Source organism: Schistocerca americana, chromosome 7 (genome assembly GCF_021461395.2).
Source record: "Schistocerca americana isolate TAMUIC-IGC-003095 chromosome 7, iqSchAmer2.1, whole genome shotgun sequence".
NCBI lineage: Eukaryota > Metazoa > Arthropoda > Insecta > Orthoptera > Acrididae > Schistocerca > Schistocerca americana.
This window is the reverse complement of record NC_060125.1, coordinates 620,544,146-620,564,501: the sequence shown is the minus strand read 5'-3', so window position 1 is coordinate 620,564,501 and position 20,356 is coordinate 620,544,146. Positions and strand designations below refer to the sequence as shown.

General features: G+C 45.3%; 1 protein-coding gene across 1 annotated transcript in view; it reads right to left on the bottom strand.

Annotated features, from left to right (window-relative positions):
• Positions 1-20,356, bottom strand: part of LOC124623151 (cholinesterase 1-like) — a 267,903-nt gene that overhangs the window by 231,702 nt on the left and 15,845 nt on the right. Inside the window, exon 2 of the mRNA XM_047148941.1 lies at positions 2,827-3,140. Coding sequence (XP_047004897.1) covers positions 2,827-3,140 — 314 coding nt within the window. The remainder of the gene's footprint in view (positions 1-2,826; positions 3,141-20,356) is intronic.

Below are 20,356 nucleotides of genomic sequence, written 5' to 3'. Positions count from 1 at the left end.
ACACAAATACTGATTAAATGTGTTGGTTACTAAGATTTAGCGATATAATGCCTTAGTTTTATGGCCTTCGCTCTAGTTGATTGTATATGAACAATATGTCAAATTACTCTCCAATACAATCCGTATGAACATCGTCAAAATAAATTTTTAAACAAACTATGTGTTAAGGCGTTATGGCAAATACACTAATGAAGGCTGCTTTTTATGATCTGAAGATGGCTCGTATGTGGTTCAAACTAGTAAGCACAATAAAATTTGTTTTCGATCTTGACTTTGAGAATATTTAGTCCTATATATATCCAAGGAGCTGGAAACACTGTCACATGGAGCTGGCAACACTGCCAGTGGAGCTGGCAACACTGTCACGTCGTGCAGCACATCGCAATGTACAGAGAAGTGTGTAGCAGCCCGCACTACACTACCACCTGTCGTAGCTTGTTGAGAGAGGCACTCCACCCACGGATGTACACGACCTAATAGCTGGTGTGCATGCTGCTTCGTCAATGCTGGATGCAGGTATGTTGTGTACGGTCCAGCGAAGCTTGATCCAGGGAGTGGAAAAGCATTTTCAGATGCAAGGTGCTCGCTTTGAACATCATCTCTAAAATGAATGTTGCTCAGATGTGTGCGTATTGGCTCTATGAAGATAAACCTGGACGTCAAACATAAAGAGTGGAGTTACTGTGCGTAGCATATAACATGCAGTCTAATGTAGCCTAACTCTTGTGCTTTTTTACCTCATTGGATACAAACTCGTATCCACTGTTACTTTCTGTCACGAACGAAACAAAGTGGTTGCTTACGTCTGCAAGAAGCTCATGTTACGTCATAATGTTTAAATAAAGGTAACATTAACGGAAATAAATACACAATATACTACATTGTGGAGGTGTAAATCAGATATTAGATATAGTTTGATGCTTTAACTGTAAAACAACTAACATTGCAGCAGTCTGCATATCCGTTCCCCAAGGCATTTCTTTGTGTCACTGAACTGATGGGCCAGCTGCGGCACAGTAAAGAGTTCATGCTTCCTGCTCTTGGCCACACTAGAGTTGCCAGAGCCTCGTTTTTTTCTTTTTTTAATCGTAGTTCTATTAACTCTACTAGCGAGACTAGGTTTTGCTAGGTACACTTTTGTTCTGAGTTGGGATGAGAAATCACATGCCGATCACGAAGTGCTGCATTTTTGTCGTGTGGACTATTGATAGTGACCGGGCCAAATGTCTCACGAAATAAGCATCAAACGAAAAAACTACAAAGAACGAAACTTGTCTAGCTTGAAGGGGGAAACCAGATGGCGCTGCCATTAGTCAAACGGATGTCAACTGCGTTTTTTAAAATAGGAACCCCCTTTTCTACTACATATTCGTGTAGTACGTAAAGAAATATGAATGTTTTAGTTGGATTAATTTTTTCGCTTTGTGATAGATGGCACTGTAATAGTCACAAACGTATAAGTACGTAGTATCACGTCACATTTCGCCAGTGCGGACGGTGTTTGCTTCGTGACATTACCCGTGTTAAAATGGACCGTTTACCAATTGCGGGAAAGGTCGATATCGTGTTGATGTACGGTTATTGTGTTCAAAATGCCCAACGGGCGTGTGCTACGTATGCTGCTCGGTATCCTGGATGGCATATCCAAGTGTCCGGACCGTTCGCCGGATAGTTACGTTATTTAAGGAAACAGGAAGTGTTCAGTCACATGTGAAACATCAACCACGACCTGCGACAAATGATGATGCCCAAGTAGGTGTTTTAGCTGCTGTCGCGGCTAATCCGCACATCAGTAGCAGACAAACTGCGCGAGAATCGGGAATGCTACATCAACATCGAGTGCACCCGTACCATATTTCTATGCACCAGGAATTGCATGGCGACGACTTTGAACGTCGTGTACAGTTCTGCCACTGGGCACAAGAAAAATTATGGGACGAAGACAGATTTTTTTGGCCCGCACGTTCACCGGATCTGACGTCCCCGGGTTTATTTCTGTGGGGAAAGTTGAAGGATATTTTCTATCGTGATCCACCGACAACGGCTGACAAGATGCGTCAACGCACTGTCAATGCATGTGCGAACATTACGAAAGGCGAACTACTCGCTGTTGAGAGGAATGTCGTTACGCGTATTGCCAAATGCATTTAGGTTGAAGGACATCATTTTGAGCATTTATTGCATTAAAGTGGTATTTACAGGTAATGAAGCTGTAACAGCGTGCGATCTCAGAAATGATAAGTTCACAAAGGTACATGTATCACATTGGAACAACCGAAATAAAATGTTCAAACTTACCTACGTTCTGTATTTTACTTTAAAAACCTACCTGTTACCAACTGTTCGTCTAAAATTGTGAGCCATATGTTTGTGACTATTACAGCGCCATCTATCACAAAGCGAAAAAAGTGGTCGAACTAAAACATTCATATTTCTTTACGTACTACAGGAATATGTAATAAATAATGGGGGTTCCTATTTTTAAAAAACGCAGTTGATATCCGTTTGACCTATGGCAGCGCCATCTAGCGGGCCAGCCATAGCGCCATCTGGGAATGGTTTCCCCCTTCAAGCTAGACGAGTTTCGTTCTTTGTAGTTTTTTCGTTTGATGCTTATTTCGTGAGATATTTGGCCCGGTCACTATCAATGGACCACCCTATAAGCGCTGTTCCAAGTCGACGTCTCTTGTAGGAATACGAACACCAGCGAACCGGTAGGCCTACGTAGGCACAGGAACGAAAAGATGCGAGTAACGAAGTGTGTGAGGAGGTAGGGAAACGGTGCTGCGACTCTCGCGGTGAGTGAAGAGTGCGTGCGGCGCCTACCTGCGGGTAGGCGACCTCTGTGAGGTTGTGCGGCTGCGGGCAGGCGGGCGGCCACTCCAGGGCGTCGACGACGCGCGCCGTGTCCTCCAGCGAGAAGGGCTGGGGGGCGGCGAAGCGCCGCGGCGCCGACGCGTAGCGCACGCCCAGCAGGCGCAGCACGCGCCGCCCGGACGGCGTCGCGACGGCCTCGCCGCGCAGCGACCCCGACGTCGTCTGCGGCAGCTCGTCCCAGCAGCGCGCCGGCCCGCTCCACCACACCACCAGCTGCACCACCACCACCACCAACAGCGGTAGCGGCGCCGGCGGGCCGCCTGCTGAAACCCCACACACACAAACTCAGCCGCGCTGTAGCCACCTCGTCGACACGGGGCCTGCACGTGCAGTACGCGCAGGATGCCGTTTTTTTATGGTTTTAGGGCGCAAAACTGCTACGGTCATTAGCGCCCGGTCTGTGGCTTAGGAAAAGGTAAAAAACGAAACCGGAAACCAGCAGCAATGGGAACGAAACTCAAAAAATTGGAGAAACTAAAAACAGAAGGAAAGCTTAAAAAACCACTATAGAAGGGGGTTGGTTGTCCCCAAAAAGAGCTTCAAATGACTGACGTCATCTCACTGGCACTAATAAACTCGAGAACGCGATCAGCTGATCGCGTGACATCTGCTAAAATGGAAGATATATCAGGCGACAGCTGTAGACGGGCGCGTAACGGAGTAAAATAGGGGCACTCAGTTTAAAGGTGTCTTACCGTCCACAGCTGAGAGCAGTGGGGACAGAGTGGGGGAGGATCGCCACTTAAAAGATGTCGATGGCTAAAAAGACAGTGCCCTATCCGGAGCAGGATGCCATGGCCGATGCGCAGTGACCAGATTTCGTCCATAGCGCTGGACGATTTTTTTTTATGTGGCGCACAACTACAATGGTCATTAGCGCCCCGACTAAGTTAGGAATGCACTGCGAGGCACAAGGTTAAAACAGCAACTAAAAGGGACAACACTATAAAAGACATCAACAGGCAAAGGATTAAAAAAAAACAGCAAAATCAAATGTCCTTAGACAGGTTTGTCAAGTGGATAAAACGAAGAACGCGAGCAGCTGCTCCCGGGTTATCCGCTAAAATGGCATCCAGAGTACATGGCAGGCCAAGATCAACGCGCAGTGTATTAAAATCCGGACAGGACGTTAAAATGTGGCGGACCGCCAGCAATTGCCCACACGGGCAGAACGGCGCCGGCGCAGCCGTCAGCAGATGGCGACGGCTGAACCGGCAGTGTCCAATTCGTAACTGGGCCAAAACGACCTCCTCCCGCCGAGAAGGGCGTGAAGAGGTCGTCCGAGCCGTGGGAAGAGGTTTCGAGGCCCGAAGCTTGTTGTCCGTAAGTGCAGCCCAATCGGCATGCCACAGCGATAAAATGCGCTACAATCAGATGAAGGGATACAACAAGAAGCTGTCCGAGGCTGGAGGACCGCAGCCTTGGCCGCGGCATCTGCGTTCCCAGGGATACCGACATGGCCAGGAACCTACAAAAAGGTAACCGGAGAATCGTCGTCCGCCAGCTGCTGAAGAGAGCGTTGGGTCCGGTGCACGAAAGGGTGAACCGGATACGGATCACTGAGGCTCTGGATGGCGCTCAGGGAATCGGAGCAGATGACATAGGCAGAATGTCGGTGGCGGCAGATGTAAAGAACAGCCTGGTAGAGGGCAAAGAGCTCAGCTGTGAAGACCGAACAATGGCCATGGAGCCGTATTTGAAACTGTGTGCCCCTTCAATAAAAGAACACCCGACACCGTCATTGGTCTTAGAGCCATCTGTATAAATGAAGATCGTTTTAATGAACTTCGAACGAAGTTCGACAAACCGTGAGCGGTATACCGAAGCTGGGGTAACCTCTTTTGGGAGCGAGCTGAGGTCAAGGTGAACGCGAACCATTGCGTTTCAGAACGTTATTGTCTACAAACCATTTACTTACAGATGATGCTTTATGACAGTACATCACCACGACAGCACAACCAATCATCGTTTCCGAACTGTTCCTCTACTGTTCAAATACACAGCCATGGAAAATGCGTTCACATACTTCCATGTGGTCTTAACGGAAATAAGTGGAGCACACTCCAACAAGTAAAAGCACCTGTACAACCTAACACCACGTCTTCCGCGCTTTACTGTTGCCACAACATGTGTGGGTAGGTTATGTCCTCCAGACATTCGCCAAACCCAACCCTTCCACAGGATTATCACGGATTACAGCGTGATTCATCACTCCGAATCACCCATTTTCAGTCATCCACTGTTCAGAGCCGTCGCGATTTGCACCACCTCAAGTGTCGCTTAGCACTGACTTGCAGTGAGTCGCTTATGAAGAGCCACTCGACCATTCTACCCATTCTTTTTAACGTCCTACGAACAGTCGCTGTGCTACAGTAGCTGCACTGCTGGTGGCACTTTGGGACTCACTCGTGATTCCCTGCTCTGATTTCATGCGACTATTTATAACCATCCTCCGCAATGCTCTGTGGTCCCTGTCCCTCATTCAGTACATGAGGTCAGGCAGGTCTTGATACAGCTATGGTTGTTCCGTCGCATTTCCTTCACGATCACAGCACCAACAGTCGACTTGGCCGGTTTTAGAAGGGTTGAAATGCCACCGATGGCTTTTTTAAATCCAATGAGTAAATCGTGTTCGAAATCATTGTTCTCTCCTGACAGACCCATTCCGCTCTTACTACTTCTCTGCTAACAAAATACTCCCCGCTTCCTTTTACAAGGTGGAGAAAAATTTTAATCCTGGTTAGCTGATGCGAGTAGGAATCAAAATTTGTAACGCTGTGTAGGTCGACAACGCACCATTTTTAAACTATGGACACTTGGCGCCACGCGCTCCAATTGGCCAGGGGATTGCACTGTTGCCGTTCGTCGGTTGACGGGCAGCGCTACGGTTGTCGGTTCACACACACAAACGTCCCTCGCCTCGCCACTGCCCCAACGTGATACGCACGCGTGTCGAATAGGTCTTGCTGTTTGTCTCCACCTCACGTCAGAGGCATTCACACGTAAGCTTCTCTTCGGAGCCCCCACACGTCACCTGCGATTTAGTCATACAGTAAGCATGGCGGCACAGTATTCGTCTGAAGAACGAAATATGGTTTTTCTTTATGGACTAGCTGAGGGTAATGCGCATGGAGCTCGACGGTTGTATGAGGAACAATATGGAGCAAGACGCCACCTACACCCACAAACGTTTATAGCAATTGACCGGCGAGTTGGGAAAACAGGCTCTTTAGCGGCATATCATGGTTATGCTGGAAGACCTCGAACACGACGGGATGCTGCATTTGAAGAGGCTATTCTCGAGCGCTTCGAGGAAGCACCTACGACAAATACTCGAGCGGTTGGACACTCATCGGAGATTATATAAGGCTCACCGGCCATTTGACCATCTTCTTCTGTGCGGATGCACAAACAGTGCCCGAACTTGAAATATTACTGTATCTCATTGCTACCTATCAAAACCCCTCGGAATGCATTAAAGATAAACACCAGTCCTAATTGTCCAGTTGTAAAGGGACCTGTTTCCAAATTAGATACAAAAATAACCACTATTTCGGTATACATATAATTCGGAAACGATGCTTTGCTGATTAACATTGTTCTTATGCGAGAAACATAATTTAAATGTGAAATTAATACTGTAACTAATTGAAAGAAATGTAGCACATGGTCAGGATGTACCAGTAAACCTATCAGTATAAAATTACTACAGCAAATTAAATAGAACATATAAATAAAGCATGTTAATTGAATCTCCGATATATGTTAGCACTAAAATTCAGGTACTAGTTGATTTGTTATAAACAAATTTAGAAATGTAATTGTTACCTGTAACGTAATTAGTCAGAAAATGTTATATTAACTCGTAACTTAAGTTGAAAATATGCTCACATTGTTCGGCACTGAGATTGTAAATTTTTAGCAATGTGTAGCTCATATTCGGTTTAACTTTTAATTGTGATTTTACATAAAATTGTAATTTTCATTGTAGGTAATTGTTAACAAAAGTATAAATAGAGGTCACACAGGCACCTTGGGGCACTCGTTGTTTGGCTAGGGTTGCGAGCTAATGTACTGTAGGCTCACTCGTTTGTTGATTGTTGTGAACTCTGTGTCGTTTGATATCAACTTTGGGTACATGTGAGGTAACCGGTACAGTTCACCAGGCTCGGACGCCAGAGTCCTGGAAATATATTGGTATTAAAACTGCACTGTACTTTGGAATTTATTTGGGAGTCTTCCGCAATCCTTTTCATAGGCTGCACAGCGACGAGACGAATCCAGGAATTTTACAAAACCCCGAAAACTAAACAACTCTCAATGTTGGTAGAATTGACATGAAAACAATAGCGCATCGACTGGGCATTTCACCCAAAACATTTGCAATGCGGAGATGGGAAAATATAAACATCTCAAACTCTTACGGGAATCGGCAAAAAGCCGTGAGTAATGAGTATATTTGGGCAGGGGCACTATGAATATAGTGCTGGACAATACGTTTGGAATGTGGGTCTCGCGGGAGACGTGCGAGAGATAAGTCCCTGCAGTCGCACTATCCTCTGTGTCCTCGGAGGCTCAGATGGATAGGGCGTCTGCCATGTAAGCAGGAGATCCCGGGTTCGAGTCCCAGTCGGGGCACACATTTTCAACTGTCCCCGTTGACATATCAACGCCTGTATGCACCTAGGGGTATTCATTTCATTGTAGTTTCACTCATCGGTTAGTCTGGGAGATTTTGAGGGATGACTGCCAGCACCCAATTTCCACTCTGTCCAAGACCTAAATCCTGTGGCGGACTATGAACACAGGCTATGGTTTTGCCAGTGGTTTCTGCGACGTGTTGCACGAGATCCCGACTTTCCCGCCATTGTGTTGTTTACCGACGAGTGCACCTTCCATCGGGATTGCCTTTACAACACTCGAAACGTTCATCAGTGGGCAAGGGGAAATCATCAGGTCACGTACGTCCGCGGACACCAGGAACGATTTTCGCTCAACATTTGGGCAGGCATTGTCGATGACCATCTGATGGGATGGTCTGTCTACCTCCTCGACTTACTGGGGCAAATTACCTTCACTTTTTGCAAGAAACTTTACCCAGCCTGCTGGAAGATGTTCCCCTTGACATACAGCTACGCATGTGGTTGCAGCATGATGGGGCGCCTGCACACAAAAATCGTGCTCTGCGCGGCTATTTAAATGAACTCTTCGACGGCCGGGTAATTGGCACAGGCGCTCGCGATCACCAGATCTCACGCCACCAGACTTTTCCCTGTGGGTATTGTTCAAGGTTTTAGTTCACCCACCCGGACTCGAACCACCAAGGAAAGAAGAGGATTTAATGGATCGCATTCAACATACTGCCAATCACATCAGGGCAATGCCGGGAATCTTTGAAAGAGTTCGGCAAAACACCATTCGACGCTACCAAGCTTGTGTCGCGCCAGATGGTCGCCAGTTCGAGCACCTGCTTTAAGTAAACAATGTCCTAGCTACAAAAAAAGGCCTACACCATTTGTAAAAGATTTTCTGTACGCGAACTAACAGCTGTTGACGGGTTTATTCCCGGTACGTCTTACCACAATGGATGCGTCGGGACCCCATCGGATTCGCTTCGGCCCCCAAAGTGGAAAGCTGGCACGCTACCACTAAGCATGCGGGGTGCCCTGGATGCATCGCAATCTCCGGCAGGCAAAGCATTCGCGGTCATGCGTTGTCCAGAGCATTCGGCAACAGGGCAACCCCGCGGCCAATCGGAGCGCGTGACGCCATGTTTCCGTAGTTTAAAAATTGTACGTTGTCGACCTACGTAACATTAGTAATTTTGGTTCCTACAGGCATCAGCTATCCAGCGTTAAAATTTCGTGACCATTTTTCTCCACACTGCATATTGATTGGTCCGAGTCTCGTGACATCTAATGGCCAGTTCTGCATTATGCAACAGTGTCTGCATATTTCTGATCAAACCACCATGATATCCTACAACCATCTGAGTCAGCTTACTCTACTCAAGCTACGTTCTCCCTTTACAACCTTTGCTGTCACCCTTTCCTCCTCTCCCCCTTCTCCCCCCTCCCCCCCCCCCCCCCAACACACAATTATTCTCATTACTAAACTGACTGTTCCTTGACGCCTCAATATGTTTTGTTAACCTGTTTTAATCAAGCTATATCTCAAATTGCTTTTCTCCTCAATTCTGTTCAATGCCTCCTTATTGGTTACATGATCGCCCAATCCAGTCCTCTGCATACTTTCGTAGTACCGCATTTCAAGAGCTTCTCTTCTCTTCTTGTCTGAACTCGTATCGTCCACGTTTCACTTCCGTACAAGGCTGCACTCAGAAAAAAATTCCACCACGTTTATACCTACATTCGATGTTGAGAAATTTCTGTTTCTCAGAATCGCTTTTCTTGCTGTTTCCAGCCTTCGTTTTATATACTCTCTAATTCAGTCATTATGAGTTATTTTGCTGTTCGAATACCTAAACTCATCTACTACGTTTAATGTCTTCTTTGCCAATCTAAATCTCTCAGTTTCGTCTGGTTTAATGAGCACTTACCATGTACCTACATGTTTAGTTTGACGTTGATACTACATCAGAACATTTTTGTGATCTGAAGATGGCAGTAGCCGAAACCGGTCATAGTGAAATGTAAAAATGTATGTGATCAAGACGGACCTTTAAAATGGAGTGCTAAAAATATGACCACGGACTTATTTTCAGACTATGTCTTCAATTGATGGTTTACTTTTATTGCATTCCATTACCATTGTCTAATGTTTTTTCATGATCATCATGGGAGAGAGTGTCACAGAGTCATACAGGATTTGGGATGGACATCATTAAAAGAAAGGCGCTTTTCGTTGCGACGGAATCTTCTCACGAAATTCCAACCACCAACTTTCTACTCCGAATGTGAAAATATTTTGTTGACACCGACTTACATAGGGAGGAACGATCACCAAGATAAAATAAGGGAAATCAGAGCTCGCACGAAAAGATATAGGTGTTCATTCTTTCCGCGCGCTGTACGGGATTGGAATAATAGAGAGTAGTGAAGGTGGTTCGATGAACCCTCTGCCAGGCACTTAAATGTGATTTGCAGAGTATCCATGTAGATGTATTACCCCTTTTCAACACTATATCCATTGCATTCAACTGTTCTTCGTCGTATCAGAGAACTGCAGCGTCATTGACAAACGTCAAAGCTTTTGCTTCGTCTCCCTGAACTTTAATTCGCTTTCCAAGTTTCTCCTTGGTTTCTTTTAATGCTTGCTCAGTGTACAGACTGAATAACATCGAGGAAAGTCTACAACAATGTCTCAATCCATTTTCAACTACTGCTTCTTCTTCTTTGAAGCCTACAATTGCAGTCTGGTCTTCCCAACAAATGCAGGGGATAGGCAAAATAATGTGAACAGTGTTAGTAATGGGATGGTTGTGTCTGACGATCAACAAGGCAGGTGAGGCACGTGTCGCGCTGGACTGTACGTGCTCAGTACGGACCAGGCATCAGTGCAGGTTGTTTACGAGTAGTGCACACTTCGTATTTGCATTCGGAGGCCGAAGTCTACGTGCAATGAAAGACCTAACAGAGTTCCAAACAGGGCAGATTGTGGAGGCCCGTTTAGCTGGAGTATCAGTAACCGAGTCAGCCGACTTATCGAATGTTTCAAGAGCAACTGTTTCAACAGTCACGACAGCCTACACAAAACATGGAAAGACAACATCGTGTAAACGTTATAGTGGGCGCAAATCAAAACTAAATGAGAGATCGTCGTACGCTAACACGAATTTCGTCAAAACAACATAAAACTACGGCGTCTAAAGTGACTGCAGAGCTCAATAGCCATCTTCGAGACACCTTATCTATCGACACTGTCCGCTGCGAACTCCATAACGCAAATATTCATGGACGAGCTGCTATACCGAAACCATCAGTGACGACAACCAACGCAAAGAAGCGTAAAACATGGTGTCAGGAGCATAAATCCTGGACGGCCGGTCAATGGAAACACGTCATATAGTCCGACGAGTCAACGTTTTCGTTATTTCCACCATCGGGTCGGGTTTACGTCTGGGGAACGCCAAACGAAGCCTACAATCCTGATTGCTTGATTCCAACGGTTAAGCGTGGAGGTGGAAGTGTGATGGTTTGGGCAGCCATATCATAGTATTCTGCAGTCCCATCATTACTCTCAAAGACCGGTTTACAGCCAACGATTATGTGAACATTTCAGGTGATCAGGTGCAACTCCATGATTCAAATCTTGTTCCGAACAATGGTGCCATATTTCCAGGACGACAATGCACCCGTTTACACAGCTAGGACAGTACAATGGTGGTATGAGGAGCATGCAACTGAACTGCAGCGTCTTCCCTGACCAGCACAGTCCCCGGACTTGAACATTATGGATCCCTTGTGGGCGGTATTGGTGCGCAGACTCCGGAGCAGATTTCCGCATCCCTCGTCACTACAGGAGTTAGAAGAGGTTCTGATCGAAGAGTGGTATAACATTCCACTGGAGACTATACAATCATTATACGCCAGTATTCCAAGAAGAATTGCAGTTGCATTAGGGGCAAATTGGGGTCCAACCCCTTATTAATAAACCATTCCCAAGTAAGTATAGGCTTTCACATTATTTTGCCTATCTCCTGTAACTGCAAAATCAAAAATCTATTCGCCCGAGCGCCTGGAACCTTCACCCACTAATTGACAGCTGTTCTATGAAACAAACCCACGCACGCACGCACGCACGCACACACACACACACACACACACACACACACACACACACACACACACAGAGAGAGAGAGAGAGAGAGAGAGAGAGAGAAATGAATAGAAACTAAAACACAGCAGGTTTGCAACACTCATAAACACAAACAAATCAAGAGGCGCTTAGTGAGCAATTGTTCACAGTTCTCGTGTAACGCATCTGAGATTCTCGCCAATTTGCAAGAAAAGTGGTTCACATAACTCAAATTACGAAAAAAGAAGTATGAAATTTTTCAAAACAGAAGATCTAGACGTGAATATGTCTTGATTTTTCAGAAGTGTAATAGATGTGCGCCCTGAAACACACTACCAAATGAAAGGAAATGCATATTTTGGCAATATAGACAAGTATCGGCAAGTTATATTCATATAAAAACTATGGTATGAACTGTTTCGAATCTGTAAGTATAAAATAACCTTTTCAAGAAAAAATCTACTGAAGATGCCTTTACTATAAAAGACGAAACGCGTACGTAACGTAATTCAGTTCTTCGATGCGGTAGCGTGTCCAGCGTTAGCTACTTGGAACTTTCAAATTGTCCAGGGATATTTAGACGGGCTGTCCGTTGAGAAGATCAACGGTCTACTATGGTTATTGCTGTGCGGAAACAAGATGGAGCGAATGGCCTACGACAGATTTTCCCACATACACTGTTAAATTTGTGTGGCTTTGATGTATAGGTAGTCACAAACTAGATGTAAAGGTACTAGCTAACCTGTTCTGCTCTTGTGGAAAGGTTTTCCTATGTTCTTTGTTGCCGTCACTTCTAATTTCACTGTAGCAGAAGTCTAACGATAATAAGGTCTCCGCATGTCTGACGGCGGCGTAATTTTACTACACCCATTTATTTAAGGAACACAGCGGTACAATAGAGTATTCTGTTCGGCCCTTTGGACGTTCCATTGTATCAAACGCCACAAGAAAATTGCATCACGACGCTGTTTTGTGAATCACGCTATTTTCAAAGGAATAATGGAACGGCTGTAATAATGATGTCCGTGGACACGCCCTGAAGGAGTACGTCACGCAGCAATCGCCTTGCAGTGGTTCGTGGAATTTAAAAGCATCTCTAAGAAGAGTACGAGTGTTTGGTCTGACACTGACAGGATATGCTTCTTCGTTTTGTTTGTCTCTGTTTAGTTTGTTGGCCTCCGCCATGACTTAGCATATCTCAAGCAGGCCTTGCAAAAAGGTAAACGGGAAGCTCAAACTCTTGACACTTTTTAACTGAGCGATGAATTGCACAAAACAAGACAAACGAGAAAGACGAAACCATAGTGGTAGTGCGAGGAAATCTACTTAGGGGGCAGCAAACATCACAAAGATAAGGATGAAACTCTCGTTGAATACCTTTTGAAGGTAGACTGATAAGGAAAAACGTAGAATATTCAAAGCATTTGTTGGTTCATAACAGGTTTCTGACAATACTGACTCGACTACACTCTTTGGAATTTCCTAAGGTGGCAGTATAGGCCCTTTGCCGTTCTTCATCTATATAAACGATCAGGAGAATCTTAGCAGCCGTCTTGGGTTGTTTGCAGATGACGCTGTCGTTTATCGACCAGTAAAGTCATCAGAAGATCAAAACGAATTGCAGAATGATTTAGAAAAGATTTCTGTATGGTGCCAAAATTGCAATTGACCCTAAATAAGGAAAAGTGTGAGGTCATCGACATTAGTGTTTTACACGATAAATCAGTCAAATCTAAGGGCCGTAAATTCAACTAAATACCTTCAAATGGCTCTGAGCACAATGGGACTTAACAGCTGTGTTCATCAGTCCCCTAGAACTTAGAACTACTTAAACCTAACTAACCTAAGGACATCACACACATTCATGCCCGAGGCAGGATTCGAACCTGCGACCATAGCAGTCGCGCGGTTCCGGACTGAGCGCCTAGAACCGCTAGACCACCGCGGCCGGTAACTAAATACCTAGGAATTACAAATACGAACAACTTAAATTCGAAGGAACACATGGAAAACGCTGGTGGCAAAGGCTAAGCAAGAATGCGTTTTATTGGCAGGACACTTAGGAAATTTAACAGATCTACGAAAGAGACTGCCTACACTAAGCTTGTCCACCTCTTTTAGAATACTGCTGAGTTGCGTTGGACCCTTACCACATAGGATTGACGGAGCACACCGAGAAAGTTCAAACAAGGGCAGCACGTTTTGTATTATCGCGAAATAGCGGAGAGAGTGTCACTGAAATGACACATGATTTGGGATGGACATCATTAAAGGCGTTTTTCGTTGCAGCGTAACTTATCACGAAATTTCAGTCGCCAGCTTTCTGCTCTGAATGCGAAAATACTTTGTCGACGCCGACCTACATACAGAGAAATGACCACAATAATAAAATAAGGGAAACCAGAGCTCGCACCGAGAGATATAGATGTTCGTTTTTTCCGCGTGCTGTAGGAGATTGGAATAATAGAGAATTATTGTGAAGGTGTTTGATGAACCCTCTGCCAGGCACTTAAATGTGATTTTCAGAGTACCTATGTAGACGTAGATGCAGATAAAACAAGTACTGTAATATGCAAGCTGTGTGAACTTCGGCCGCGTCGTCTCCGAACAGAATATCACCACTGGGGAAAAACATTGTACCGATCTATTTTCTGGAGGTGATGCGCCACAGCTCTTACATATTTGAATAATGTCATGTTACCGCCATGAGCTGCTGGTAAAAGACTTTAGTTTCACAACCCGTCGTCTTTATGCTGTGAATAACCTGATAGACGACTGAAACTGGTTGTGTAAAAGCATTTTACCAGTAGCTCAAGCCGGCAGTATGACATTTTTCAAACATTGTACCACAGAATGCGCTTGATCATCCAAAATGGTCACATAATCTTTGGAAATAAGGTGACCTGACTGGGCAACCATGGATCCCATGGAATACCACGTTATGGCTGCACAAATCCGCACCGAACCCCAGCCATGTTTCACTCTCGGGGCGTAAACTCGGCCTTAAGTTGGAAACAGTGTGAAACATTCTTTCATTGGTCTGTAGTCCAGGTTTTGTGGCTTCGGCACAAAGACCTTGTAAAAAATAACTAGACTCACTGATGGCGCTGCAGTCGCGGGATAATTTGAACCTTCGGCTGGACGCCATTATAGTGGTTGTAGTCTGATGTGTTGTGTAGTACTGTTGTTTATGAAGACCCTGATTCAACGTTGTATATTTGTTGGGACGTACATACAGTATTTGTTACTCGTAATTCTACTGTCTGTACGTTCCAATCAAAAGAAGTACAATGTGAAGAGTCGTGAAGCGATTAATTGTACAAATAAATTCGAGAAAGGAACGAATATTACATTTCACAGGTAAGTGAATATTTTAAGTTGTTTTGTATGTCAGTGCACTTGCTTAATAAATGTTTTTGTAACACGGTATTAGCATAATGTCTGTGCATCTATTTGCAGGTTTCCTTTCTCAAAACCACAGCTGTTACACGCCGCCAGGAGGCAACATTTCCGACCGACAGAAAACCACTTTATATGTTCTGATCATTTTGAAGAAAGTTGGCTGATCGGTAGTGTTTTCATGGTCTATGTTAGGTTGAAACTTGATAATTTGGTCGTGAGTTGCCAAAGCACTATGCCATATATAACGAACTTCTCGTCATAAAATCTAAAGCAAGGTAGAGTCAGAAAATATGTATTAATATAGTGGGCAAATCTTCGAGTATTTTGATGCATTTTGCGTACATTTATCGTAAATGAACTACGAAAAATGCTAGGGGTCCAGTACATAACTTTTAGCTACGGCAGATTCCATGTAGTATGTAAGATAAATTCGTAAACAGTGACTATTTGCTGTTTGTTCATAAATTAAAAAGTCTGTTGTAGTAACGTATTTAAATGAGGCATTATGTTTGTGACCTAACTCAAGGGAAGGCATTTTATAACCAAAAGCGATGTATAAACATTCGAACTCCGCGCGTCAGTTTACCACTCTAATGGCCGCCGCCCAGCTGTTCAATTTGTCCGCTCTTTACAGTCGACCACTCGTGAGGTTGTGGGGGCCTGCTTCGGCACCACATTTTCCTGTTATGGACGTTTGCATCACCGATGGGTGGTTTTGGAACTCCAACTCGTCTGCCATTCGCGGCTTTTGGAGGCCTCTTCGTGATGTTTTGGTGCTGATATGGTTCGCGAGTGTGACATTCAGTTATGCAGTTTTGCAGCTGTCGCCGTCTCATTTTTCATCACAACTCTTCAATGACCGCCCATCACGATCGCTCAGCACACACTTACGTCCGCGTTCTGACTAAGCGGAGGACGTTTTCCACTGTCCCTTAAATCCACGATTCAATGCCTCTTCAAAACACTTCGGGCGCCGTTTGTTACGTAAGCACCCACCGTACTAGCACCAACAATTTGCCCACGTTCGAATTCACTTCCATCCGACATAATGCGATTGAAACTACGGAAACACTGTTCCGACCACGAATGACATTTGCAACGTACTGAGAACACTGCACGGGTGGCGTTCGTGGTGAAATACAACAGTGCAACCTGCAGGGTTGACTAGCATCGCCGGCCGGTGTGGCTGAGCGGTTCTAGGCGCTTCAGTCTGGAACCGCGTGACCGCTACGGTCGCGGGTTCGAATCCTGCCTGGGGCATGGATGTGTGTGATGTCCTTAGGTTAGTTAGGTCTAAGTAGTTCTAAGTCTAGGTGACTGATGACCTCAGATGTTAAGTCCCATAGTGCTTAGAGCCATTTGCACCTTTTTTTACTAGCATTTGTCGTGCGGATTAGCCGCATGGTCTAAGGTGCCTTCCCAAGTTTCGCGCGGCTCGCCCCGTCGGAGGTTCGAGTCCCCCCTCGGGCATTGGTGTGTGTGTGTGTTGTCCTTAGCGCAAGTTAGTTTAAGTTAGCTTAAGTAGTGTGCAAACCTAAATACCGATAACCTCAGCAGTTTGGTCCCATAGGAACTTACCACAAATTTCCAGAATTTGACTAGTATCTGCATTTATGCTGAAGCATCCGTTTCTCGCAGGGTTTCCGAGTTTTTGTACGAATCTGCGGTGTCCGTCGAACAATGTAGCTACCCTCTCAGGCGCTAGTATGGCCCTTCTCAACGCAGATTCCACACTCGCGTGGCAGTGGTGGGATCCCAACAAAAGCGACCAAGAATATAGCGAAACAATAAACACGGTATCCGTTGGCCGCTCCCGAATTCTGATATGTTCTGGTAGAAGTTTCTCCTTCTTATATACGCGTAGCACGACCTCCCAACAAAAGCGACCAATAATATAGCGAAACAATAAACACGGTATCCGTAGGCCGCTCCCGAATTCTGATATGTTCTGGTAGAAGTTTCTCCTTCTTATATGGGCGTAGCACGACCTCCCAACAAAAGCGACCAATAATATAGCGAAACAATAAACACGGTATCCGTAGGCCGCTCCCGAATTCTGATATGTTCTGGTAGAAGTATCTCCTTCTTATATGGGCGTAGCACGACCTCCCAACAAAAGCGACCAATAATATAGCGAAACAATAAACACGGTATCCGTAGGCCGCTCCCGAATTCTGATATGTTCTGGTAGAAGTGTCTCCTTCTTATATGGGCGTAGCACGACCTCCCAACAAAAGCGACCAATAATATAGCGAAACAATAAACACGGTATCCGTAGGCCGCTCCCGAATTCTGATATGTTCTGGTAGAAGTTTCTCCTTCTTATATGGGCGTAGCACGACCTCCCAACAAAAGCGACCAATAATATAGCGAAACAATAAACACGGTATCCGTAGGCCGCTCCCGAATTCTGATATATTCTGGTAGAAGTTTCTCCTTCTTATATGGGCGTAGCACGACCTCCCAACAAAAGCGACCAATAATATAGCGAAACAATTAACGTGGTATCCGTAGGCCGCTCCCGAATTCTGATATATTCTGGTAGAAGTTTCTCCTTCTTATATGAGCATCGCACAATCTCCTCGCGAACAACCAACACTTAAATTCGAGTTCTGAATGAGGGAACCGCTCCGCTGCATAATCTTCATAATCTTCCCTTACATGCAGAGCGACGTTTGGGTTACTTCTAACTACACCATGCGGGTACGTTGAAACGCCAAACATCTGACGTTTGTTGCTGCCATGATGTGATTGTAATGGCTAGCAGGGGAGCAGCAGTAATCAGATAAGCTTCCAGGAAGAACAAAAATATGTGGACATCGAATATACAGGATCTTTCTAAACCATTCGTTCAAATTAATATTGGAGGGGGAGATTATCAAGACAAATATCTTTGGTTAAGGTCCATACGGTCCCCCGACGGCATTTTCTGATGATATAGACAGTTTACACGGAAGATAGTTTAGCATGCTATTACGTTTACAACATTGCTTTCGCTGTTGTTTTTTTTTCAAAGTTCGAGAGTTTATTGTGAAAAATTTACAACAAATTTACAATTCAAAGTATTGGTCATGAAAATGGAATGTTCTGTACTCAGGGCCTCCCGTCAGGTGGACCGGTCGCCTGATGCAGGTCTTTTGAGTTGACGCCACTTCGGCGACTTGCGTTTCGATGGGAATGAGATGGTTATCAAGAGAACACAACACCCACTCCCTTAGGGGAGAAAATCTCCGACCCAGCTGGGAATCGAACCGGAGCCCCTTTGTATGGAATTCTGCAGTGCTGACCACGCAGCTATCGAGGCAGACAGTATTCGCCATTGTTGGCCACTGCGTTCACCCAACTTTCGGGCAGCATACGAATCCCGCGGCTGAACTGGGGGCCTTTTGAGGAGATCCATAAATCTACCCAATTTTGTACTTTTACATCTACATCTACATTTATACTCCGTAAGCCACCCAACGGTGTGTGGCGGAGGGCACTTTACGTGCCACTGTCATTACCTCCCTTTTCTGTTCCAGTCGCGTATGGTTCGCGGGAAGAACGACTGTCGGAAAGCCTCCGTGCGCGCTCAAATCTCTCTAATTTTACATTCGTGTTCTCCTCGGGAGGTATAAGTAGGGGGAAGCAATATATTCGATACCTCATCCAGAAACGCACCCTCTCGAAACCTGGCGAGCAAGCTACACCGCGATGCAGAGCGCCTCTCTTGCAGAGTCTGCCACTTGAGCCACTTGAGTTTGCTAAACATCTCCGTAGCGCTATCACGCTTACCATATAACCATATAACCCTGTGACGAAACGCGCCGCTCTTCTTTGGATCTTCGCTATCTCCTCCGTCAACCCGATCTGGTACGGATTCCACACTGATGAGCAATACTCAAGTATAGGTCGAACGAGTGTTTTGTAAGCCACCTCCTTTGTTGATGGACTACATTTTCTAAGGACTCTCCCAATGAATCTCAACCTTGTACCCGCCTTACCAACAATTAATTTTATATGATCATTTACTTCAAATCGTTCCGTACGCACACTCCCAGATATTTTACAGAAGTAACTGCCGCCAGTGTTTGTTCCGCTATCATATAATCATACAATAAAGGATCCTTCTTTCTATGTATTCGCAATACATTACATTTGTCAATGTTAAGGGTCAGTTGCCACTCCCTGCACCAAGTGCCTATCTGCTGCAGATCTTCCTGCATTTCGCTACAAGTTTCTAATGCTACAGCTTCTCTGTATACTACAGCATCATCCGCGAAAAGCCGCATCGAACTTCCGACACTATCTACCAGGTCATTTATATACATTGTGAAAAGCAATGGTCCCATAATACTCCCCTGTGGCACGCCAGATGTTACTTTAACGTCTGTAGACGTCTCTCCATTGATAACAACATGCTGTGTTCTGTTTGCTAAAAACTCTTCAATCCAGCCACACAGCTGGCCTGATATTCCGTAGGCTCTTACTTTGTTTATCAGGCGACAGTCCGGAACTGCATCGAACGCCTTCCGGAAGTCAAGAAAAATAGCATCTACCTGGGAGCCTGTATCTAATATTTTCTGGGTCTCATGAACAAATAAAGCGAGTTGGGTCTCACACGATCGCTGTTTCCGGAATCCATGTTGATTCCTACATAGTAGATTCTGGGTTTCCAAAAACGTCATGATACTCGAGCAAAAAACATGTTGTAAAATTCTACAACAGATCGACATCAGAGATATAGGTCTATAGTTTTGCGCATCTGCTCGACGACCCTTCTTGAAGACTGGAACTACCCGTGCTCTTTTCCAATCGTTTGGAACCTTCCGTTCCTCTAGAGACTTGCGGTACACGGCTGTTAGATGGGGGGCATGTTCTTTCGCGTACTCTGTGTTGAATCGAATTGGTATCCCGTCAGGTCCGGTGGACTTTCCTCTGTTGAGTGATTCCAGTTGCTTTTCTATTCCTTGGACACTTATTTCGATGTCCGCGATTTTTTCGTTTGTGCGAGGATTTAGAGAAGGAACTGCAGTGCGGTATTCCTCTGTGAAACAGCTTTGGAAAAAGGTGTTTAGTATTTCAGCTTTACGCGTGTCATCCTCTGTTTCAATGCCATCATCATCCCGGAGTGTCTGGATATGCTGTTTCGAGCCACTTACTGATTTAACGTAAGACCAGAACTTCCTAGGATTTTCTGTCAAGTCGGTACAGAGAATTTTACTTTCGAATCCACTGAACGCTTCACGCATAGCCGTCCTTACGCTAACTTTGACATCGTTTAGCTTCTGTTTGTCTGACCGGAAGTGCTGGCCAGCCAGGCTCTGTTCCTTTGATCGGA